Genomic DNA, 25,449 nt, shown 5'->3' on the forward strand with positions numbered 1-25,449 from the left:
GAGTCTTTCAGGAAACAAGCTTTTCAGTCACACTCTACGGAAGGCAAAGTTAAAACCAGCTGCATTCCTGTGCAAGCGTGTTGCGTAACTAGGGTTCATAATTAAAGGAAGTAAAACAGCTTTAATGACCCAATTTGCATTTACCTTGTGTCAGAAATGGCGAGCAAACCCTGCAAGGCTTTTGTCCACACTGACTCCATATTTTGAGCAGGCAGGTGATTGTGGGTGCACATCTATAGCAAAATCATCCAAATGTGTTCTCTGGTGCTGAGATTGAGTTCTAATGTGTTCTGGGGTTTGGGGGCAAGCACCAGTCTTATGCATAATTCAGCACAAAGCAAGCAAAGAAGTGCAAACAACAGTCTGCAGTTAAAGGTGAGGTGTAGATTTACTCCACCGTTTTGATTTAGTGTATTAAGATGAGGTTTTGCTCGCTGGTCAGTCTCGAGAGTTTTGTTCGTCTTTGTCCACTGGTTTTATCGTGAAAATCTTTTTTGGACATGGGTTGTATGAATTTATCCAGATTATCGAATATAATTGCAATAATTCTTCCTGTAAGATTTTTTTATTTAAAAAAAAATAAATAAAGAGATTTTTTTTTCTCTATTTGTTGCCTCTTATCTCGAATCATATAAAGGGGAGGATAATTCATCTTCGGATGATTTCTGGTTGCGGATGTGAAGCATTTGTCTCTTGAGTGAGTGACAGCTCCAACATATTGAAGTGCGGCGGTTGCCATCAACAAAATAGATGAAATGCCGGTTAAAGGTCAGGTGAAAAAAATGAGTGGCGGAAAAAAAGGACAGCAGCAAGAAAGAAGGCCAGTTTACTTTTAAGGTTACTGCATTGGAGAACTGGAAAGGACAGTGGAGGAAAGAAAAAAAAAGCAACAAATACAACAAAAAGTCAATTTAATTCCAAAGACAATTTTAAGAGCTTTTTTTGAAATTTGGAAACCAACTCTGGATAAATTTCTTGCCCGTCATGGCTTGAGTCAGAAAAAGTTATTGTGGTTAGATTGATTGAGAGACTCAGAGAGGGAAAAAAAAATGGCTGTTTGAATTTGGGAGACTCTCCATCCTTTAGTCTTATGTCGATGCCAACTTGTCAGTCAATCCATACCGCCATTGATCTATTGTCAGTCTCAACGTGGCTCTGTCCCCCAACACACACACACACACACATGGTTACAAGGTCTCCTGAATGACTAATCCATTACTGCTGTCCTGCTTCTTTCCTTTTCTTCCTTCTCCCTAAAGTCGAATATTGCTGGACTCTCCCATCTGTCCTTAAATATAAAACGTTTTTTTTTCTTCTTTTCAAAAATGAACTGAAAATACTGTCGGGGCTGCTGAATAAATCAATAGCCGTTTTTTGAAAGGAGCTGGTGGTAAAAAAAAAAAGATCTTTGTTCCGCTGTCATGCTGTAACTGCAGAAGCAAAAAAAAAAAAAAAATCTTTCTAATGTCCTTGACAAATATAAAGCGTTTCAAAGTTTTGTATGTGAAGATAGCGACCGGAGTTCTCCAATTCAAAACTGAATTTCTATTCTTCTCTCTCTTTGTGTAGCTTCATCTCTGATCGGTGATCTCCGAGCTGAGAAGATTGAGGAAAAAAGTATCACGTTGGTGTGGAGGCAACCTTTATCTCCAAATCGAAGCAGGACCGAGTATGAAGTCAAATATTATGAGAAGGTAAATACAGTAAAAAAAAAAAAAACTGCAGCACAACCATCGTTTTCATTCCGCAACACTCCGTTTTTAGTTTGGTCTGTCACGCTTGCACAACCCTTTTCACACCTCCTCCTCTTCTGTATGATTTGCCATATGTTTCAAAATATGTTTCCTCGTGTGTGGGTGAGGGTCAGACAGTCAAAAAAAAAAAAAGAAAAGACAATATAAGACTGAGGATTTGTTAAGATTGAGATGCCAGAAGTCGAGGACAAGTTAGAAAACACGGGGAACAGATTAGGAGAAGATGACATGGCTTACTAGAAGGGGGGGGGGGGGGGGGGGGTGGTGGAGATAAACGCAAGAGTGGCTGGAAAATAACTGAGTCAGGCAGCAACATTGTTGCAAAGCCATGAAATGAAAAGGCAATACAATTACACAGTGACAAAGCCTGTAGGAGTGGTTTTTAAAAATGCCATCGCTTAGAAGATGTGATATCATTTTTCTTCTCTTATTAAGGCGTTGCGTTACACCGGAGGCCAAAAATACTGCTAAACATTTGCTCCCACTTATGTTTCAACATAATAAATTACGTGAAGCGGTGAGTGGTATTTTTTTTCCCGTATGAAGAATTTATGAATGCTTCAGTTTTCTTTCTCATTTAGTTTTCTGTTCGGGATAAAAAACGGGGAAGTCGTAATAAAGCAATTACGGTAATGGTTGTTTGCGTGACGTGAGACGCGTCAACAACATGGACTCGGAGGACGCATTAGTTGCACCTGGAAAATCTAATGAGAGCATAGTTTGTTTTTGTAGTTTGGAATATTTTGTTGACGATGCTTCTCGGAATGATCTTAATTAGTGCGCTTTTGCTTCATAAATAGTTTTCATTATTCTAGCCTAGTGATTAATTTATATTATAAAAAAAGCATAAAAATCATGCACATTTTTTTATAATATAAATTCCACTTTTTGAATCAAATAAATTAAATTATTTCTTTTTGGTGCTATATTTTATTTTATTTTTCTATTTCTTTTTTTTATTTTATTTTTCAGATGCATTACATTTGGAGTGACAATACTGTTGACACAAAGTAAATAAATCGTACCTGGATTTTCGTCACTTTTGCAACTTTTCAAAAGTCTGACAAAAAGTGCCGTGTGACGACTCCAATCTATTTTTTGCCCTCTCTAATTGCATGTTCTGTCTCCACAGGAGCAAAAGGATCAAAGTTATTCTACTGTGAAGACATCCGCCACCCGGATCAGCGTCAACAACCTGAAAGCCGGCACCACCTATGTCTTCCTCATTCGTCCCTTCACCACACCGCCGCCCTCCTCCTCACTGTCCTCCTCCCCTCTCTCATCCTCCGTCTCCTCATCTTCCTCCTCCGCTTACCCCTCCTCCTCCTCATCTTCTTCCTCATCCTCATCCTCACCTTCTCCCATCGACTACGGAGCCTACAGCGCTCCCCTGGAACTGCAGACGTTGGGAGAGTGTGAGTAGTCTTTTAACACCGGTCGGCCTTGTCCTGTTCTCTTTCTCCTCGCTCACGCTTCTCAAGCGAGCACCTCCAGGCTGCCGGTGACTTAAGATGCGGCCCGGGAGGGGGATGCGGGCACGCGGCCAGCCTAAACAATGAGGCGTGCAGCTTGAGTTAGAGAGAGTCAGCAATGTGACAGTGTTTGCGATAATGTGTGAAGATTCCACATTTTATCGGTGAGCTGTGAAACAGTTTGTCTTTGATAACACCTCAGAGTGTCGTTTGGACTCTGCGTGTGTGCTTTCTGCCTTTAACTTCTAATGGAAACAAGAGTTTTTATATTCAGCTATGGGATTTTTAGTGCTGCGCCGCGTCACTTTATACGCAAGGGCAAATTTAGCTAAAAGCCGCTCCGAGCATCCGGCATCTCCTACGTGAGGTCCAAAGACCAAATCGAGCATGGCTCATTTGTTCTTTTATTTTGGGCCAAACAGACTGTTCGGAAGAAAAAGGAGTTGACCTTTGTTTTGCGTTTCGCAAGAGAGGTCTTCACAGTAACTTTCTGGATGATGCCGTGGGCGAGCTGAGAAGTGTCAAACAAGTGATGACTTCAGAAAGTTTTTCAAGGCAGAAAGATTTGTACATACTACACGGCAAATGATTTTTTGTTTTTTATCAACAATTTATTTCCAGTGGCGCTGGCATCCAGTGAACAAAGTCCCGTGGTGATTATCGCCGTCGTTTCCGTGGCGGCACTTGTCATGCTTCTCTCGATGGGAGTCGGACTGCACATCTGGAGGAGGTAAATCGCCTTAGAGAGTACACAGGATTATTAATTCTCCATACACAGCATATCCTTGTGTTCTGTCACTCTGGAAAAAAAAAAAAAAAAACCGACACACAAACCTGCATTTGACATCAACAAACAATGGCTCATCGACTCAGTGTGTGTAATCCAGATTACGCTAATCCGAAAATAAAAGGATTCCTTCTATTGAAGCATCTGTAAATAGCACATTCAAAATGATGCAATAGAACCATATGATGAGTATTTTTGTTTTTTATATACATATTTTCGGGATGGAAGTAGAAATGTGAAAGAGATACAGAGGGACTGTTAGAGTCACAGAAAGGCTGTTTTATTTATTTTTAATTATAATTCTTTATTCTTAATTATATTTAGTTTTAATTATATTTTTTATTTATTGTAGGTTCACGCTGATATTTTACAGAAAAACTGAAAACCTTTAATGAAAATTTCAATCTCGGGCACTATACCATCAGATCATATTAGATATTGCCCATGTGACTGATGCCGGTGAGAGTTGGCAAGTGTCAAATATGCCATCAAAAAAAAAAAATGATATTGCTCGCACCGGACCCGACTTGAGACAAATGTTGAAGGCACAATGATGAGGTCAAGCGGGTGTTGAAATGAGCTCTAGTCAGTCGCGACAACCAACAGACTGGTGCTGTCGATATCTCTTACTCTGTGTATCTCTCTCTCTCTCTCTCACACACACACACACACACACACACACACGCACACAGACAAAGGAATTCACTGGACGGGCTTGACAGACGTGTGCAAAAACCATGCAAAGCCTCACGTGAATGCTTGAGCACCAATGGACAAAATAGATGACAATCTGCCATTTACAGGTTGTTGCTTTGAGGACTGGCAGAATATTCCGTTTATTGAGTAATAATGCTTACCCCCCCCCTCCCTCCTCCATTTCTTTTCCACCACATTGCATGAAGAAGAGCTCTCCATTGTTCATCACAGCAGCACCATTATCTTGCTCCTTGGGTTTTGTGTGAAGACAAGGAGCGGGAATGGCTTGATGCCTCAATTATCAGGCTCTTGTGTTTGCAAAGAAAGCTGGTTTGAAGACACGGCTGGAGGGTCTCTGATGTAGCGATCTGCTTGCTGACTGGCAAACATGCAAATGAGTCGCCGCGCTCGCACGAAAAAAGCTCGGACGCCAGATGATGATGATGATAATGGTGTCGCGGCGCCCATCAAAGCTACATCAGAGGCAAAAAAAAACGTCTCACCTTGAAAACCTTAAAGGATGTTTGCTTCGTCTTGGTTATGCGACAGGATATTTTGTAGTTTCTTCTCTGACAATACATCTTGGTCACACACATGCAATCACACACATGCTGGTGCCTGACAAAGTTTGATAGAGCCAATGTTGGAGGGCATTGACCGGACATTCTCCAGGAAGCTCAGCCTTGACTGGGCATTGAAAGGGATGGCTTCCCCTTCAGTGGTCACGCGGCAGTGTATGATTGTGATTGAGTGGGTGGATCTCTGCTGGGTCAAGGTATCAAGAGATACCAACAGAAATTGGAAAGCGTGACTTGTTTTCATCTGGGTCCACAGCTGTGCAAAAAAAAAAAAATGGCGGACATTTTGGTGGCACTCTTTCATTTTGCAGGGTTTCAATTCTGGCAGTGCAAATATTTCCTGTAGTACTCTTGATGATTTTCCCAAATCTTTTTGCTGTAAGATCCTGACTACTTCTGATTGGTCAGGCACCGAAAAAGACAATGCAACTACTCAAATCATATTTATCAACTCAATACATTATAATTTTGCATTGCACAAGTCGTCGTTAAATATATCAGGTATTTATTCTTATTAGTTTGCTGAGATAACGGCGACAGAGTTGGCAAAGTAATTAACTGAGTTGGAAAGCATATTTATCTCCCATTCACCTGGGAGCATTTTTTTTCTCCCCCCCCCCCCCATTAGATAAAAAGATGTTGTCATCAAAATAAGGATCAATGACAATTTTATATTCTTGCCAGCAGTGACAATATTTAAATATGAAGCGGAATTAATGAGTCCAAATGTTTTGCTTTGCCAGCCTTTCAAAGTACTGAAAAGAGCCCCTCCCTCCCTGCCTCCCCTCCCCTCCCCTGCCTCATCCCCTTGTCTTCTTCCCAGCAGCGTCTGCTCAAGCTCCTCCAATGTAACTCCTGCTAGCGTGGTGCTGCTCTCGACATCCTTCTCCACTCTTCCTCCTCCTCCTCCTCTTCTTTCTCCTCTTCCTCCCTTCACACAGCTGATGCCCAGGTACACTTGGCATGCATCCCCCACTACCCCCCCATCCTCTAAATCTTCCCTTTTTTGAGTTCCCTTCAGTCCTCCTGCCATTGCATTTATCCCTGAGTGCTTTTTTTTGCTTTGCTCACATAAATAAAATGCAAATAAGAAATATCGTCCTCTTTTCGTCAAGCTCTTTGGCCCACATCCTTTTTTTTTTTTATAATCTCGGATCATGTTATGAAATGCACTTAAAAAGTGACTGTTTGAAATTATATCCAAAATGGAAGCACTTCTTTTCTTTTTTTAAATCATGAAAAGACTTGATGGAAAAGGATTCAAGCTGTGATGATACACACTCTTCCCTCTTTCCTTCCTGCCGAGCTCAGTTGTCTTGTCTCCTCACATAGCGTATTTGATTTTCCATGCTAATTAGCAAAATCTTTTTTGACATTTAAGGCTTTTTTTTTCCCCCCATTGGCTGTGTCGCAAAAATACAACAATATTCTCCAAAATCAAGTGAAAACTCTCAAAGCTCCCAACTCATATTTATTTTATTGTATTTTCAGTTCCTGGGGCAATAATGGACAGCTGTCCCAATACTTTTGTCAATATAGTTTTCTTTAAAATGACATTATCCGTATCAAAAAATACTAGTGGTATCGTTTTACTCAAGAATCAAGTCGCACTGGGAAAAAAAAACGACATTGAACATCCCGAGTTTTTACTCACCGATATGTTCCTCTGCCTCGAACCCGCCGACGTCTCTCTGATCTTGTTTTTCTCCGTCCCATTATGCCCTCCATCCTCGCTTCTGTCTCGTTCCTCCTTTAGTGCGCTCCCTTGTCTATCAATTCTTGTCTAGCCTCCCTTGTGTGGTCGCTTGTGCCCCGAGGATCTCTGTTGCATGTGTCTGCTGCTTGTGTTTTGACAGACAGGGCCTTGACCTTGTCTCAGACCCCGCTGTTACACAGGCTGAGGGATGTGTCAGCCTCATCCTCGATCACGTCTCCCCACGAGAACACTCACACAGGGACGCAAAAAAAAAAAAAAAAAAAAAAAAAGGAAACATTGACATCTCTTAAAAATGCACAGCGGTCCCTAACCTTTGTACCAAAGACTGGTTACACATGAAGCAATATTTTGACAAAAAAAAAAGGCTGACAAACAAATAAAATATAATAAATCCGCAGCTCAACATGATTTTATGCAGTGTGAAATGAATTCTGGGAAATATTTTATTGCTGAAGCCACAAAAAACTCATTTTCTCAATATCATTTAAAGTCATACTTTGCCAAAGTTCTTTGATTAATTTCATAATAACTTGTTTTTAAACTTATATAATAGAGGAATCTTTTATTTTTCTTCCCACTTTTTTTTTTTTTAAAGAAAACGATCGCTACTAAACATAAAATGATGGCAAGCATTTTATGGGACAATCCTTGTCATGTTTTTTTTTTTTTTAGCCTCAAGGATCCTCTTTTTAACAACTCTGCTGGGTCTGTTTAATTTTTACCCTCCATTGATTTATGCTCCCTTTCCACTTTGTTGTTCCATGAAATGTGGTTACCTGACACAATTATGATCCCTGTCAATGCATGGAATGATTGCATCTATAAAACTCTGTTGATCTGTTATATAAACCCCAAACTCTGAGTGCTATAAAATGCGTGACAATTTTGTGGAATACATTTCTGCTTATATATTTCTAAGCATGTTGTTACTTACAACACCAAGGTTTACCATTTTTTAGCTGCCATTTTGTAATCCAAGAACCAAAATGTCTGCTCATCGCTTTTTAATCAGTTTTTTTTTTGTGTTAAGAGAAGTTTAAATTTCCCTCCAAGCCAAAAAAGGACAGCGAGTCAGAATAAATAAATTTTGCTAGCGGCGAAGAAGTTGTGCAGGATGCATAATCTCAAGTGTGTGTTCAACAATAGTGTATTTATTCCGCTTGGGTCGGTGTGTGACTTGCTCAGTCAAATCAAGCAGAATTTCCACTCATTCAGCCTCAGATCCATCTCTTGCAAATCAGTTCCATTGCATCACGGGGGGGCTTTTCTGAACGACTCTTCTGTATCTTCCATCACGGCAGTGGAAGCTCTCATCTTTTCTCTCCCTCATCTCACAGTTATTGCACATTCCATGTAAACGACCGCAAGATAAACAGCGTCTGGTGCTTGTTTGTGTCTCCCGACTGGGATGGAACTCTGATGTTTTTTTTTTTGTTTTTTTTTATAGACAATGCGGCTACAGCAAAGCCTCTCAAGAAGGAGACGAGGAACTTTACTTCCAGTGTAAGTGGCGCTTGTACTTTTCCGCTCTTCTGTGTTCCACACGAAGGCCTTGAGTGCAATGGTATTAATTCTTCATTCTAACTCTGCATGCTTAGTTTAACTTTGATGGAACAGATTGCGTGAAGTGCACAGCAGAATGTAAAAAGGGGAAATAGAAAGAAGGGGAAGTGAGAAATTGTGATTTTTTTTTTTGTAAATCCTTGCTCACTTAGTTCCCAGTAGGCTTTTTTTTTTTTTTTTTTTTTTCTGGACAGTGACTGAATGGGGGTAGTCTGACATATCTCTTCCTGTTTGTGTGTGTGTGTGCATGGCAAAGCTTTGCTTAAGTGGTAATTGTGTGCTTAGAGTTTTCCATTTGCGTGCGCACAGTTTTGTAAATGTAGTACGTGTGTGCATGCTCATTTGCGTTATTTAATCTCCCAGCATGCCGAGCCCTCAGGAGGGGTTTCAGAGAACTGTGCTTGATGAATAATGAGCCAAAGCCATGCGGCTGGGAATTAAATCTGCCCAAACAAAGACACGCCAGAAGCTGACGCACATGCACACATTTGGCCTGCTTTTCAAAAAAAAAATCTTTTTTTTTAGGGAGAACATGGACACACACATAAATAAGGCTTTAAGATGTATTTTTGTTCCCTTTAGCCAGCACACACACATTGAATTCCCATGAGGCAATTTCCGAGCAGGCTGACAAGATGAAAGTTTTGATAATCATTTAATCGCTTATGGAAGCTATGCGAACAAAAGTATTGGGACACAATTTGAATGGGGGTTAATTGCTAGGATTTTTTTGTAAGTGACCCACAAAGCAAGTGCGGAATCAGTACTCATCTGCAATCTACTTTAATAAACCAGATTTAGATATTGTTCAAAGTGATTGCATGGGAAAAAAAAATGCAAGAGCAACAGAAAGGAAAAGCATCAGGGGAAATCATTGGGAAAATAGAATGGAGATAGCAAGATATGATAATCCTATTGGATTTTGGCTTCTTTTTTTTTTTTGTCTAGGACAGCCATTGGCCCCTGGTGGTCCGTTGGCTTGCGCCATCGCTGTGTGCAATGTGAATTAGGTCCAACTTGTAACAATTTGAATCAAACCGTGCCCGCAGATGTGCCCGTTCAGATGGTTCTAACGGAGCCTGGGCTAAAAAATGGCAGCTCGGCCCCACCTGATTGCTTTCATGTTCTCTTGCCAGTGCTGGGCTTGGATGCTCCCGTGGTGGCTGAAATGATTTGCGAGTGAGCATCTGAGCATTTTGGTAAATGCACCAAATTAATCAACAAAAATTGTTCTTGTGGGAAAAAAATACCAGTAACGTAAAAAAGTGCTGGTTTAATTGGGTTTCATGTTCACTCTGGATTTTTTGGTTCCGAATAAATCGTTATCGTCAAATATTTGCGGATTATTCCGGACTTAAACAGCCGTCGCTTCTGGCAGTGATACAGTTAACCCTGAGACTAATCAGCCAAGGACGCGACGAAGCATGTCGAGGCTACGTCGCTGAAGGTTCCCAGCCATTCCCGGGCTTATGTTTTATGGGCCACACGACCGCCGGCATCCCCTTTAAGCTACCCTTGTGTTTGAAAACCCAATTTGACAAGAGAGGAGCCTTCGATCTCATCTTTTGCTTTAAATTGAAAAGGTTTTCCTTTACTTTCTAATAAGCAACCAAGCTTGATTTGTCAGCGCTCACACAAGCAGGTATGCCAGGGCGACTGGATCAATAAGCCGTTATGAGGCCACCGGTATAGGATCCCTCAGGTCGATCCAAAGCTGTAATCACATTTCAAAGCTCCTGTCCAGCTTTTTTGGAAACTACCTGGCCTTTTCCTGGAACATTATCTTTAACGTGCGGTAACAAAGGTCATCTAATTGAGAGCCGCTTTCTGCCCGTTAATGGTTATTGGCTGCGTGCTGGCCACTTGATTTGCTAGTTGTTAGTGCTTGGTAAACACAACTGGCACTTGATAAAGGAAAACAAGAGTCTGGCTGTGAAAATAGGTTGATGTTTGGGGGTTTGTTTAGGGTGGAGAAAGAGTTTGGGTACTATAGGACTGCTTCAATTATCTGCAAAAATGTTTCGTTGTCTCATTAAGTTCACAGCAGCTCTGTTGAGGTGCTTGAGTGAAATTATCCGAGGTGATTGCGTGTGATTACTTGTTTGGATTTTCCACAGAAGGTGGATTTTAGCCCATGGATGCTTATAATCACGGCTTTTTATTAAAATATCTTAATGTTATGAGGGTTTTGTTTGGAGGATTTTTCTGCTGACGTCCATTTTGTCCTCGTTTCAATTGAAGATTATGTTTCATTTTCCAAATGACGTGTGTGTTGGTTAGATAACATTTTGAGGCGAGTGGAAAGACAAAAAGGCTGCTTGAGAGTCCCTGTCTGTGATTTGTCTAAAGCCTTGTGGAAGGAACCCAGAATCAGACTTAAGCAGTCTGAGCCTTTCATCTTGCCACCTCCAGAGTTTGGCAAGGTCAAATCAAGAGATTTAAGAAGTGAAAAAAACAATGTTATTGACAAATGAACATTGTAAATAAATGGAAAGTATTTTTTTTTAATTGTTGGTCATGTTTATTTGTGCAATGATGGGCAATGACATATTTTTTTTTATCTATTCAGTCAAGATTCCCACACGGAGGACTTACATTGACCCGGAGACGTGTGAGGACCTGCTCCAGGCTATTCATGCCTTTGCCAAGGAGTTGGACAACTCCAGCATCAAGATTGAAAGAATTGTCCACACAGGTAATGACTCAACAAAAAACACTTTGATAGTCATCCAATGTCAAAGCTCCAATTTGTTTTTCAGGTCTCTTTTTCTGTCCCGCTTTATGACTGCTTGACCTCTGCTTATCTTTCTCTCCCTAAAAGGCGACTTTGGGGAGGTGTGTCGCGGCTGTCTCAAGCTCCCCAGCAAGCGAGAGCTGCCGGTGGCCATCAAAACGCTCCGAGCGGGCTGCTCGGAGAAACAGCGCCGCTCGTTCCTCAGCGAGGCTGCTATCCTCGGGCAGTTTGACCACTCCAATATTATCAGACTCGAGGGCGTCGTCACCAGTGGTAAGGGAAATCTGACGATAAAAGGAAGCTTAATATCCAAGGATCAAAATGTAAGGAAAGAAATGAAAGTCGAAAGAACGCTCTCGACGGCAGAAAAAAAAAGATTGCAAAGAGCTTCTAGACACTTCAACATCTCACGCACGGAGGGAATCAACACTCACAGCGAGGAAGGCCAGACGGAATAGGTGTAAGAGCGTATATAGCAAGTGGACGCCCCACGCTAGCAGCCGAGCGACATAAGGGCCCAGACAGATAGCGATTGACGCCCCGCTGTGAAAACAGGATGGAAAAAAAAACTTGAGGCAGGAAAGAGATGCGAGATGATCCGCTATGAGGTGGAGGTTAATGGCAAAGGCAGGTGAGAGGCGACGCTTGAAGACTTTGTAAAGTTTCTGTGATGCTGCCATGTGTGTGCGGGCATGGGCAGGGTGCCCGGATACACTGTGCTCAGCGGGGTGGCAGCAGATGTGCGGGGTACAGTAATTGGTGCGAGAGACTCAGTGGGACCCTGGGATATGTTCCAATCTCACACATACACACAATTGATGTGCATGGTGGCCAAACGTGAGCTTCGATTGCATTGCAAACACACCTGCATGAATAGCACACACACATGCCGCCTGGTGTGACAAGAGTAAGTACTGCTAACGTCTAAGTTAGTAGCATCGGAAATACATTAAGGAATATATTTTAGTTATTTGAAAGTTGGCTTGATCATACTTGCAAGTCTGTATTTGCCAGTCAAAGTATTTTTACTCCACAGTGGCGGCTCCACCCTTACGTCATAAATCAATATTAAATAACTACATCCCATTTGGAATAGAAATAAAATAATAAGAAAATATAATAGAATTAAAACCAAATATATAAATATAATGAATAAATATATTAAAATAATAAATTAAAATTAAAATGTGGGATAGGCTCTAGCACGCCCACGACCCCTGTTAAACTATGAAAAGAGATTTGGAATAGAAATAAAATAATAAGAAAAAAATAATAGAATTCCAAACAGATATATAAATATAATAAATGAAAATATTAAAATAATAAAATAAAACTATGGGATAGGCTCTAGCACACCCACGACCCTTGTTAATCTATGAAAATATAATTAAATAGTCAATAATTTGTCAATAATCTTAACATACTCCTGTAAAATGGGCAATGAAGGAAAATTAGATGTCAAATGAATAATTTTAGTCCTTCTACTTATTATTGCAAAAACATTACTCCATTCTCTGGAATTTAAGGCCCATGGAGCCATTTACTAAAGATGGAAAAGCTCCCTCCTCTCAAGTGTCTTTCATGACCCATTCGCTCCACCGTTTTCCAAACAGTGGCAAGATTATACGTAATAGGATTATAGAAATAGCCATGAGTTGTTTTCTTACCTTTTTCAAAAGCAACCGCAGAGGAACTTGTTGCAGTAAAAGTGGCGCTCATACATTTGCTGATTGCCAAGAGCTATTTTCGACCTTGCCCGCAATGGCCGCATGATTTGAGATGTATGATCCAATTATGGCTTTTACACGTGTCGCTCAGCTCAGCCATTTTTTATCTGATGAAATGTTAAAGGTATACACACTTTGAATGAAATATATTTTGGAAAATGCGTTCCTTGCATACTTAACGTTGGAACGAGGCTACAATCCGAAAGGTCCACCTTAAACTCTCCTCAATTTATTTTATAACTAGTGAAATCCCGTGGGAGGTTTTATGGAGCAAAATTTTTATTGTCTATTGTCAGCATTTGTGTTTATTAAATGATGAACTTTAAAATTTTATGACAGATTATTTCACTCGTCATAAAAGTTGCCAAAGTACACAATAGTGTCCCCGCAGTGAATACCGTGGGGCATTTAAGTCGAGAAACTAATAACAATCGTGAAACAATTTGATGAGAGAGAGGAAGACGGATCAAACCTAAACGAATCGCCCTCGCTGAAAAAAGCCAATTCAGCCACTTTGTTGGAACTTTTATTTGAATGGCAAAGCACCAAGCTGCCAATACTTCTAGCTATTCAAGGGAATTGAAAATTCAATTAAATGCAAAAATTCACTTGACCATCAAGCCACATGGATTATTAATTTGAAGACTAACAATATCCTCTTTGTGCCGAGTCCCTAACACTTGCAATCGAGTCAATTCGAAAGCTTTTGGGAGGTGTCAATTTCTCCCTTGTTTGTTATTTGCAGCAGTGCTTGGTCCCTTTGCCGATGATTACAATCACCTTTTAATACTTTTATTTTCTTTTGCTCCATGGTCTGTAAAATAATACTTTTGAATTGTACCATTTTAGTAATATCTAGAGCTGTCAAGTGTTTTAAAAATCCATTATTATATCGATTACTCCATCGAATAATCGGAAAAAAAATATTTTGCATTAAAAAATATTGCTAAATATACTGAATACAAAAAATTATATGGAGCATCTAAGGTAAAAAAAATGGCTCTAAACAATTAATTATTGTTGAATAATCAATTTTTTGTCGATTAATCGGTTCATTTTGACACATTTTTCTCCTTGTTTGTTGCCTTGTTCCTATTTCAATCTTAAATCTCCTAACAATGCATTCCAAAACATTGCTGGATCGCTGCCTCCTGTATGTCGCTGCACAGTGTGTGGGTGTTTTGTGTAATGTACAGGAACAATCACTTGGATCTTGCGTTTATCCTCACACACATGTACGTGCGGATGTGGAGTGAGTGTTTAAGGGTGCTTAAACTTGCTGAGACAGCCAAGGTATCACACAAGTTCTTCCAGCTTCACCACAGTTCACTGAGTGAAGAATGGCTTTGCCACAAATCCCGCAGTGCTGCCAAGAGGACTAGCCTCGCTTTATTTTCCCTTCCATGCCCGTACAGCATGTACTTTCCCCCTTCCTCTATATTCAATCTCAATTTAATTTGTCCTGTTTTGTTTGTGTTCAGGTAACACCATGATGATCATAGTTGAGAGCATGTCTAATGGTGCCTTGGACTCCTTCCTTAGGGTAAGTCAATCTATTTGATATTCAAGGCAGACATTCCCGAGCATAAAAGCAGCAGAGTGGAAACAAAACAAAAAGGCTAGCTATAATTAGAGCAAATGTGATTAACAGATTTTTCCTAGTGACAAAATGTAAAATACTATAATGTAACCTTGTTGGTAATAAAATGTGATTAATCAACTCAAGCAGTTCTTGAGTGATCAACAACCAGCATATTTATTTATTGCGTAACCTTATTTATATCTCCTAACATCTCGGTAATAGCTGAGCCTTGAGTTAAGGAGAAATATTGCTAAAAAAAAATAATTAAATCTGTTTTTTGACATTCCAAGGCCAGTATGCTTGTTAGTGTATTTCGGAAAGTATTCATGATTGCACAAAAATTAAACATTTTTGCTTAAAGATGCTTCTACTGTGTTTTTCTGAACCACCGATGTGACTTAATGGCCGGTTTTTATCCTCCTTAATGCCGAAATGCCAAGTCATTCCTCATTTTTTCCCAATTCTTGCATTCATTGTTCTTTTTCCCTTTTAACGCTCAAAATCACAGAAACATGAGGGTCAGTTGAGCGTAATGCAACTGATGGATATGTTGACTGGAGTGGCATCAGGGATGAAGTACCTTGCCGAAATGGGCTTTGTTCACAAACGCCTGGCTGCACACAAGGTAAGCGAGCAGGTGGCGGCGGTGGGCGGTAATAGACTACAGTGTGTAGCTTGATGTATGTCTCAAGTTAGCTTCTTTTTTTTTTTTCCGTCGGCAAGCTCGGAGAATACAATTTGTCCTTGTCTCGGACCGTGTTTGACAGTCATTTGTCAGTAGCTTATTTGAGGAATACATGAAGCTGAAAATGACAAGACAATGCTGTCAAAATCATTTTGGCATGAGGGTTTGCTCTGTCACTTTGTTGCTTTTTTTTTTTTTTTTAAAAGAACGAGCCAAGCTGTCAAAACTGCAAGCATACTTGTTTTGTAAACAATCAGTCCTTCGTGCAGGAAGAGTTTTGTCCACTAGTATTTTGATTTAGTGTCATCTCATAGACTTAAATGTTGTCCCTGGTTCCTAATAAAATGAATGTTTGTGTAGGTTTTGGTGAATGCAAATCTGGGTTGCAAAGTGTCTGGCTTCAGACCTCTTCAAGAGGATAAGATCGAAGCAATCTATACTACACTGGTAAGAAAAACGTTTCTTTTTATGCTAAATTTGGAACTCATTAAACACCCTGAAGATCACGCTTGCACGCCTGTTATGTTTTTTAAATGAGATTTGGATCAAGTCATTAGCTGTCAGGTTTTTTTGAGGTCGCACTTTTTTGATATAATGAAAACTGTGAGGGAGGGGGAGGAGATATAAGCTTTTACTGGGGTTCAACCAAAGGTGAAGTTTTGATTTTACGGAAATACTGTCCTCTGTTATTAACTAGCATGGAGGGAAGAGCGTGGTGCTGTGGACCGCTCCAGAAGCCATCCAGTACCATCGCTTCTCGTCTGCTTCAGATGTTTGGAGCTTTGGTATCGTCATGTGGGAGGTCATGTCCTACGGGGAGAGACCCTACTGGGATATGGGGAACCAAGATGTAAGTGCACTCAGATTAAATAAATATATATTTTTATAATATCTTGTCATTCAATTAATTCAAATAATTTTAATTAAAAAATATGTATTATTTTTTTTATGTATTAATTTTTAATTAAAATTAAAAAAAATGTTTTGATAATTTGGAACCAAGATGTAAGTGCACTCAGATTAAATAAAAATACATATTTCTAATATCTGGTCATTCAATTAATTCAAATAATTTAAATTAAATGTATTTTTTATGTGTTAATTTTTAATTTAAATACAAAAAAATGTTTTGAGAATTTGTGTTCATCGTTTCCGATGAAATTGAGAACACTATTTTTATTTTGCACCTCCATTTGCATGAACGGACACCGTGTCCATAAGCTATCCAGGATCTTATTAACAGAAAGAAAAAAAAAAAGCTGCAGCCGCTCTGAAAGGTTTTTTCAAGGCCTAAGCCCCCACTTTAGGTCTGGCATCAGCTCCATAACCAATCCTGTTTTCTCCTAAGGAAGCGCTGACCTCCTTCCAGTGGCCTCAGCCTGTCCCTCCTCCATTGCCATCATGTTCTTAGAAAGTGTTGAAAAATCCCTCGCTTACATTCATCTTTTTCCGGAAAATGCAAAGTTTTTTTTTCTATTCCGAGGCTTGAAGAGATTGCGGTCGATCGGACTCCCCCCGCTGCTATTATTTCCGAGTGAATAGAGAGTCTCGCTCACTTTTTCTGTTCAGCCCTCTCTTTTTTTTGCCCTTTAAAATACTTTCATTTTACTTTCTCGTCCAAACCCGAGTCCTCTTTGGATAATTTGATACAATAATACCGACTATTAAAAGACGACAATAAATCTAAAAGATCTATCTCGCTGTTGTGTGTAGAAATTGCAGTCAGCATAATATGCAGGTGCAACCCATTATTTCTATGTTCCAATTTTTAATGTCCAAAATTAATATGCATTAGATAATCAGCGGGTGCAAGCAATCTTTTTTTTGTACTCTTTCACAAAGCACGACAAAGTTTCCTCCCCAGCCGCGTGCATATTATCAAAGTTTCCATTTGCGAGGGCAAAGGGCACAAAGCTTGTCGAGAGCCCCGGAATATTAATCGGCGTTGAATTGATACATTATATCATAACGGCATTGTTGCTTGGCCTGTCCACCTGTAATTCATTGTGCCCTTTACTTGGCTGGCTTTGATTAAATGGAAAATGTCAAATGCTGAAAAGCATTTTATGAATGCTCTTTAGAGAGGCGGGAGCTTAAGCAGGCCGAATAGGGGGAGGAGATTGGCAAGATTGAGAGACGCCGGAGTGTTTTAGGAAATAATGCAGCTGATATATGTAATTTAGACCCTGACTTTTATTTCCTCCTTTCAGCACTTCTTAGTGATTCAGGAGAGGGTTGGATAAGATGGAATCCCCAGTGAGGTGTTATGGTGAATGGTTTTTGAATGGGCTCGATGAAGGAGAAAGGACCATTGAGGAAGTCTAGAGGGATGTCCCAAGTTATTGAAGTAGACTACAAAGATGGAGCCTAAATTAATATTCGGTCCTAACTTTTATTTCCCATTGCCTGCGCTGTAGGTGATCAAGGCCATTGAAGATGGCTTCAGGCTGCCGGCGCCGGTCAATTGTCCAACGCATTTGCATCAATTGATGCTGGACTGTTGGCAGAAGGAAAGAACGGAGAGACCCACCTTTAGTCAGATCCATTCGGCGCTCAGCAAGAGCATTCGCTCGCCTGACGCCATCGGCTCCTCCACGTTGGCACGAAGGTCGCATCCCGTTATAGAAGCTTCGCAAACATCTCCTATAGACTCATAGATCTTTTTGTTCTTCTTCCAGGACCTTGAGTTCCTCCATAACATTAGCAGAGAGGCCGCTACCAACCTTCCCATCGTTTAACTCAGTAGGCGAATGGCTGGATGCGGTGGACATGGGCCGATACAAGGACAACTTCACTGCCGCGGGATACTGCTATTTGGAGTCGGTGGCACGCATGACCGTACAGTGAGTAGAGCTGCGTCTCCTTCTCGTTGTGACCTTCTAGCTTGAGTTTCTCTTGCACCAAGGTTATGGCCTGTATGTTGCGGATTTTACTTTGAAAGGGTTTTCAAACAAAGGCCATCCCGAGGTAGTAATGGATTTCCATGACTAATGTATGAGCAAGGTAAAAATACATTAGCATAAAAGTACTACATAGATTTGGTTTGAGCATTTCATGTCGGACGTTTGTGACAATTAGCGTATTTTCCGCACTATAAGGCGCAACTAAAAACCTCCAATTTTCTCAAAAGCCGCTTTATAATCCAGTGTGCCTTATATATGGACCAATATGGATTTGTGGATGAGGACTAACTTATTAAAGTTAGCTTTACGTGTTTATTTTGTGTCTTGTGTGATATTAACGTTTGAGCAACGTTGAGTTATTGATATATTGTCATTTTTTTCACTATTTCGAGTGTTACTATATTGTGATTGCGTTTGAGCAACGTTGAGTTATTTATTCTATGCGCCTTATAATCCAGTGCGCCTTATATATGGACAAAGTTTTAAAATGGGCCATTCGTTGAAGGTGCGCGTTATAATCCAGTGCGCCTTATAGTATGGAAAATACGGTAATGGACATCTAGCTTTTCAAATTAAGAACAGTTTTTCATCTCCCAATCTTTATTGAATCAAGGCAACATGAGAAATGTCATGGCAAAGCACCAAAGTTACTAAACGCTATCTTGTATATATTAAGTGAATTCATCTTTTTGCCAAAACTGAACTTGTGTATTTGCAGAGATGTACTGAGCCTTGGCATCACTTCCCTGGAGCACCAGAAGTTGATCTTGGCTGCTATCCAGACCCTAAGAGCCCAGGTCATCCAAATGCACGGACGCGGTGTTCAAGTCTAACAGACGGCTGCTCGCTCGCTCACACGTACGTGCAGACGGTGGATGATGGGGTGGTGGAGACGAGGCAAGAGAGACTGACTGTCTTTCCGAATGACGGACAGATCAAAAGACCTTGCGCTCCTCTATTTACTCCTCTTTCCCATTCTTCCTCATGCCTTCCGCAATCCTTCCTTCCTTTTTACGATCAACCCCCCCCCTCCTCCGAGACAAGCACCGGTGATTGGGGGGGGGATGGCAGAGGAGTGATGTCATGTGACTTTTTCGGTGACCTCTATCTGCACTTTGACCTTCAAAAACTGTGTCAGCTAAATCGTCCTGGTTCGGAATCAGCGAGTCAAGACAGAAATATAGTCCAGAATGGTGACTGCTGAGCAGAGAAAGACTCCAAAAGGACTACTTTTCCCTCCTTTTATTAGTTTATTTCTTCTTTTTTTTTTTTTTTTTTTAAAGTACTGCTTACTGGCCTTGAGTTAAGACTGACAGACACTTCTCCACTGGCTGATTTCACGTGAAATCTGAAGGGACATAATCTAAGGATGTGAAATAGCATCACTTTGCCAGAAGTGATCTCATATCAGATGGTAAAGGGATATCTCGGAATATTAAAAATGGCAGCCTTGTAATCCGCCGACTCAAAGCAGCAGCTGTCAATAGTTATAAAGTCTGAGCTGTCCCGTGCTAAAAAAAATAAAATAAAAAAAAGCTCCAACAAGTTTGGATTTAGTATTTAAATGAGGCTTGCAGAAACACTTTAAATGAATGGAGGCTGATGTACTACTACAGTAAAGTGTGCTGACAGGCCTAAATGGAGCTATAGCCTGGGGAATGATGGAATTAATTTTCAGGAATATCGGCCTGCTTTTTTTTGACCCATGGAGAGAAAAAAAAAAAAAAGCTGGCAGGAGTCTGGTAAAAGAGTTGTGTGTTTGATCACCCTTAATTTATGTCACTGTCTCTTCCAGTACTTTTTCTTCTCTTCCAAACTGTCTTCTATGTGCAAATGAAATATTTAATTTCCCCTTTCGCCTGGATCTTGTAATCTTCTCCCTCTCTGTGATACTCAGGTCAACTCTGGAAGATGACCCAAATCTCATATTTATTTCTTTAACAATAGTTTTTAAAGAGGAGGTTAGGATGGTTAATTTAAAATATTTAATGTAAATGAGGGGGAAAAAATAGTTTGCTAATTATATGAGTGTGACATATTGATCATGTTGCATACGAGACTACCAATGGAGGATGTTAGCTGTCTGCACACAGTATCTGTGTATTCATGAACAGTTTAGTCTGTTTTCATTGGTTGTGGCGTGTGTGAATACAGTATTAGAATGTCATCTTATTTTTTTTTTTGCGATTACAGTTTTTCCCATTACTGTTGGCTATCACGTTTGGTGTTTGTGTACAGTGATCTGCCCCCCGTCACCTTTTCTAAGCAGATTTGAAAGGGAGCGTTAGTCGATTCAGAATCAAACGACATTTTTTTTTTTTTGATGGGACTAATGTTAAAACCGGTTTGTATTTGCTACAAAATACAGTTTGCGTCGTTTTGCTTGTTTGTCTCTCTTAGTAATTGTCATAATAAAGAAACTCAGGCGGACAGCTGACAAATTTTTATTTGTCAGCCGACTGCGAGGCCTCACGATTCAACAGTCACGGTTAAATACGACGAAAGCAGCTTACGAAGAAAAAGCATCCTCATGCACAAAAAAGAATTCTGGGACCTTGCTAGAATGAATGAAATGTAAACCGATCTCCCCATCTCTTACCATTATATGTTTAATACTGTAAATATGTATTTGAAAATGCTAAATCTATTTTTATAATTTGTTTGAAGAACAATGTGTTGAATATATCTTCTCACTGTGTACGGGGTAATTCGTTTGACTTTAGGGCCAAGGCCGACAAACTCTGGTGTTTGGAATATTTAAAAAACAAAAAATATGACATTTTTGTTAGTTTTTGATGATTTTTACCCATTGGAAGAAATTCTGATGGATGTTACAATTACAAACTGTGTTATTAAAAAATCTACAATATAAGCCAATGTATTATTCATAATATACAACAAGTGGTTCATGAAGCATTTATGAAGCTTCATTTTCCCAGAAAGACAAATTGAAAGACCTAGAACAAACTTTGCTTGGAGTTTGTCCGTTGTTGGCAAACTAAACTCGATTATTTATCTTTCAGCAATCCATTGCCTTCCTCTCGCTCCCTCTCCAATTAAAAGCACGCTCTTATTTTTACTGCAAAGAAACGGGCCAACGGCCTTCAGAACAAACTCATTCTTCACCCATTAAGTCTACCTGAGCTGCTTGTGCTTGGATCTGTTACAAGGTTAATGCCTTTAATCCATTTACCGTATTTTCCGGACTATAAGTCGCTCCGGAGTATAAGTCGCACCAGCCATAAAATGCCCCAAAAAGTGAAAAAAAACATATATAGGTCGCTCCGGAGTATAAGTCGCATTTTGGGGGCAATTTATTCGACAAAATCCCACACTAAAAACAGTCATGAACGAGCAACAACAGGCTAAACGATAGCAACAACAGGCTAAACGATAGGTATGCTAACGTGACAAACACAAACAAAGAGCTGAGAACGGGCCTGACGTAACATATAGAGTGATTAAGGACAACTATTACATGAATAACATGTTTATAAAACCATCAGTGTCACTCCAATTCATTAAATAGCAACAACAGGCTAAACGATAGGTATGCTAACGTGACAAACTCAAACAAAGAGCTGAGAACGGGCCTGACGTAACATATAGAGTGATTAAGGACAACTATACATGAATAACATGTTTATAAAACCATCGGTGTCACTCCAATTCATTAAATAGCAACAACAGGCTAAACGATAGGTATGCTAACGTGACAAACACAAACAAAGAGCTGAGAACGGGCCTGACGTAACATATAGAGTGATTAAGGACAACTATTACATGAATAACATGTTTATAAAACCATTGGTGTCACTCCAATTCATTAAATCCATCGATCGTTCTTTGTCAACAATGGGTGTGCACGGCTGAGGGCGCTTGCGCTTCAAAATATTCCACAGGCTCATATAACGATAGATAAACTATATTTTAAATAACTATAATACAAGCCAATAATATTATCAAACCATCCGTGCACTTTAATTCCATTAAATCCATCGATCAAATTCCTCGTCCTTTGTCAACATCGCCGCGCGTGCGCCCTGACGTCAGCCTCGTCTTTATTCCACAGATCTACTATATAACTATATTCTAGCGTTAACAAAGTACAAGGATAGACGTAGGTTTGGTAAACGGCTCTTTATTAAACAAAACAAACTTCCAAGCGTGTGGCGGCGTGGACTTCCAGACAGACCGGGCGTGCGTAATGGCCATGTCCGAGCCCCGCGCACCGTTCGCGGACAGCCACTCGGCCGAGCGTCGGCCCCCGACTCAGTAGAGACCGGGCGTGCGTAAAAGCCATAATAGTTTTTCAAACCTTCTATGTCACTCCAAATCCTTAATTCCTTCAAACTCTTTGTCCTCCGTGTCACTTAGAAATGATCACCGCTAATGATGGTAGTCCTTGTGTGGGCACGTTTGTATGTAAACAACCGGCGCGCCGCGCTACTGACGTCACTTGAAATAGTAATCCATTGGTACATCACGGTTCTCCAAACTTTCTTTCTGCTGCTCGATTACTGTTTTCAGCTGCATATTTTACAACTTGAAGTTTGTAACCTGCAAAATATGAGTTTCTTTTTGGTGCCATTTTTCTTAAGCCCACCCAGTTGATGAGTCACGGCCAACGGTAAAATTTAGAGCGCCCTCATCCAGTTTCGTCTGAAAATATAATTTTTTTTGGTTGTTTTATCAAAGTCAAAGTCTGCTTTATCATCGATATATTTTTTTATATACTAAGACACACAAAGAGATTGAAATTACATTTCCACTATCCCTCGGTGAGATAGTACACATATGCATACAAGCAACACAAAAAAAAACCAAGAAGGCACTAACAATGAATAAATAAGAGTATTGAATAAATGATAAATAAACAAATAATAATAAATAATAATAATAAATATAAGAGGAGCAAAAATGGAGCAAGTGTACATACAGCAGACAGTGGACTTGGATATGGTGCTTTAAAGTGTTAATTGCTTTATTTGATGTTTTCTCTATTTTTTATGTTTTGAATATGTTCAAGATAAAGAAATAAAAGCATGTGAAGTGATCAACTATACTAAAAATAACATGGGAAGTGGTCAACTATACTTGTAAGTGATGTCTTAATGATCAAGTAAAAATTTGTGAAAAAAAAACATATATAAGTCGCTCCTGAGTATAAGTCGCCCCCCCACCCAAACTATGAAAAAAACCGCGACTTATAGTCCGGAAATTACGGTAGTCTCAAATTCAACTTTTTTTTTTTTCTTTCCTCCACCAAGGATACTTTTCCAAGTTCATGGCTCTCTCTCACACTCTGGCTGCATTAACATGTGAACTTACTAAGTCGCTCACTCTGGGAATGAGGTTATATTACTTACTACTTTATTATGCAACAGTTCGGCCAGTGCTAAGCGTATGGGAAATTATCGCAAATGTAAATTAGCATCATGGTGGACTGCTCCGGGCTTTTGTGTGGGCGTGTGGACGGACATGAGTGTGCTTTCAAGCCTGCTCCTCGCATGTGGATGATATTATAGGCCTCCTGTGCATATGTTTTGACAAGGGATTTGGAAAAAGAAATTCTATTTTTATTTATTTATCCAACACAGCGGCGGTGGCAGCAATCCATAGTTTTTTATATTGCCGTCTTATTGGCATTGCGGATTGGAGTTTGAGACGTAATGAATTTCATCTCCGAGCGTTGGAGGGTTAGGGTTTCGGCAAGTCCCACGCAATCAAACATTCCCGCCGCCGCTCGCTGTTTGGCGGACTCGACGAAGCAGCATTGAAACTTCTGAGTGCAGCCAAAAAAAAAAACTGATTTTGGTACTTTGAGGCTTATCTGAGATTCTATATTAGCGATTTAATGTGATTTAAAAAAAAGTTAAGCTCTAATGCAAGGGTGTCAGACTCATTTTCATTTGTTATGCATCGTGATGTGCCGATTGATGCTGATACGAGAGATTTATGAATTTTATTATTTTAACGCCTTGACGTCAACATGCTCAAGGCCGGAACATTACAAGCGACTATTTTTCCAGTTTTCCCTTTTGCTACAATGGATATTTATTTATATATTGATGTTATTCGACCTTGAATCTGCATCATTTGCCCTTTGTGCTTCATCTCAATTGTTCCGATTTAAACGGGAATTCATTCAACAGATTTTTTTTACAAATGAAAATCTATTAGATATGAGTGGAAGAAATGTCAGGTACAGATTTAAAGAGACCCATGGGAAAGGCGAGATGCAGCTTTTCCGCTCTTGTGATTAATGATTAAAGCAATCACAATAAAAAAGGGAAGCGCCATCCACCTCTAAACCAGTTTGAAGGGGAAATAGTTGCTCCTGTCCTTTTTATTTTCCAAAGCGTGCCATAGCTCAAATCGGCTTTTGGAAATTAATCCTTGCATTATGGTGGGAGTGCGTAAACAAACCTATTAAGTAAGGGAGGGGGGAGGGGGGGGGGGATTGTAACGCTTTTCTAGGTAAAAGCTTGTTTCTCCACAGAGAGATGAAGGTTATGCATGCTTCCGTGAATGTGCTCTGGGAAAAAACGAAGGGAACAAAGTGGCAAGGGGGGGGGGGGCTGACGAAGGAAACCAAGCAGCAAAATGCGAGGCAAACCCTCAGGGAAGAAGATCGTCGCGGCTTTTTAACAGCTTGATCTTAAACCACCTCGCTCTGTCTGGCCTAGGTCCAGCTTATGCTTGGCTTTGTCTTTCCCGGGCTTCACTCAGCCACTTTGCCCGAGTGGCAAAAAGTCATTGTCTGCAAATCCTCCTTCACTGCTTCCCATCGTATCCCTCCACTGAGATGTACTTATACGAGACGGCGTGGGTTCAGTCTGACAAAATCTGAACTTCCCACTGAGCCAAGATTAAACTCTAAGTGACCGCACTGACAACTTCTCTCTGTGTAGTTGGCTCCTATCTTCCTTTTTGGACAGTTTTAACACCCATCTATCTCACGGCCTCCCGAAACTCTCCTTGAGAGCACTTTCCGGGCCGATCTAATAGCCTGTATGTTACCTCTCCGTGTCACGACATTTACTATACAGGCTATTTATCACTGTCCTCCGTCACGGCTTTTCTGCACCATCCATCATAGATATTTCCCTCTTTACTGCCTTCAAGACCACAAGTCCTCTCAACACCTGGATGGAAGTACTATTTTTTTTTTTTGTTTCTCTTGTTATATACAAAGTTGCTCCCAATGCAGCATTAAACTGGCAGTGGCAACACGAACAGGCCGAGGAG

The 25,449-nt window shown here is 40.2% G+C and overlaps 1 protein-coding gene across 3 annotated transcripts in view; it reads left to right on the forward strand.

Annotated features, from left to right (window-relative positions):
- LOC125986604 (ephrin type-A receptor 7) overlaps positions 1–21,070 on the forward strand; it is a 78,646-nt gene extending 57,576 nt beyond the window's left edge. Inside the window, exons 6-19 of one of the 3 annotated variants that reach the window (XM_049750337.1) lie at positions 1,570–1,694; positions 2,887–3,169; positions 3,848–3,956; positions 6,111–6,239; positions 8,452–8,507; positions 11,137–11,262; positions 11,389–11,574; positions 14,510–14,571; positions 15,119–15,235; positions 15,656–15,742; positions 15,993–16,145; positions 17,713–17,903; positions 17,974–18,138; positions 18,917–21,070. In XM_049750337.1, coding sequence (XP_049606294.1) covers positions 1,570–1,694; positions 2,887–3,169; positions 3,848–3,956; positions 6,111–6,239; positions 8,452–8,507; positions 11,137–11,262; positions 11,389–11,574; positions 14,510–14,571; positions 15,119–15,235; positions 15,656–15,742; positions 15,993–16,145; positions 17,713–17,903; positions 17,974–18,138; positions 18,917–19,031 — 1,904 coding nt within the window. In that variant the 3' untranslated portion in view covers positions 19,032–21,070. The remainder of the gene's footprint in view (positions 1–1,569; positions 1,695–2,886; positions 3,170–3,847; positions 3,957–6,110; positions 6,240–8,451; positions 8,508–11,136; positions 11,263–11,388; positions 11,575–14,509; positions 14,572–15,118; positions 15,236–15,655; positions 15,743–15,992; positions 16,146–17,712; positions 17,904–17,973; positions 18,139–18,916) is intronic. The other 2 variants (XM_049750338.1, XM_049750339.1) reach the window with 2 other exon arrangements.
- Positions 21,071–25,449: the final 4,379 nt, after the last annotated feature.

The sequence above is a fragment of the Syngnathus scovelli genome, chromosome 19 (genome assembly GCF_024217435.2).
Source record: "Syngnathus scovelli strain Florida chromosome 19, RoL_Ssco_1.2, whole genome shotgun sequence".
Lineage (NCBI taxonomy): Eukaryota > Metazoa > Chordata > Actinopteri > Syngnathiformes > Syngnathidae > Syngnathus > Syngnathus scovelli.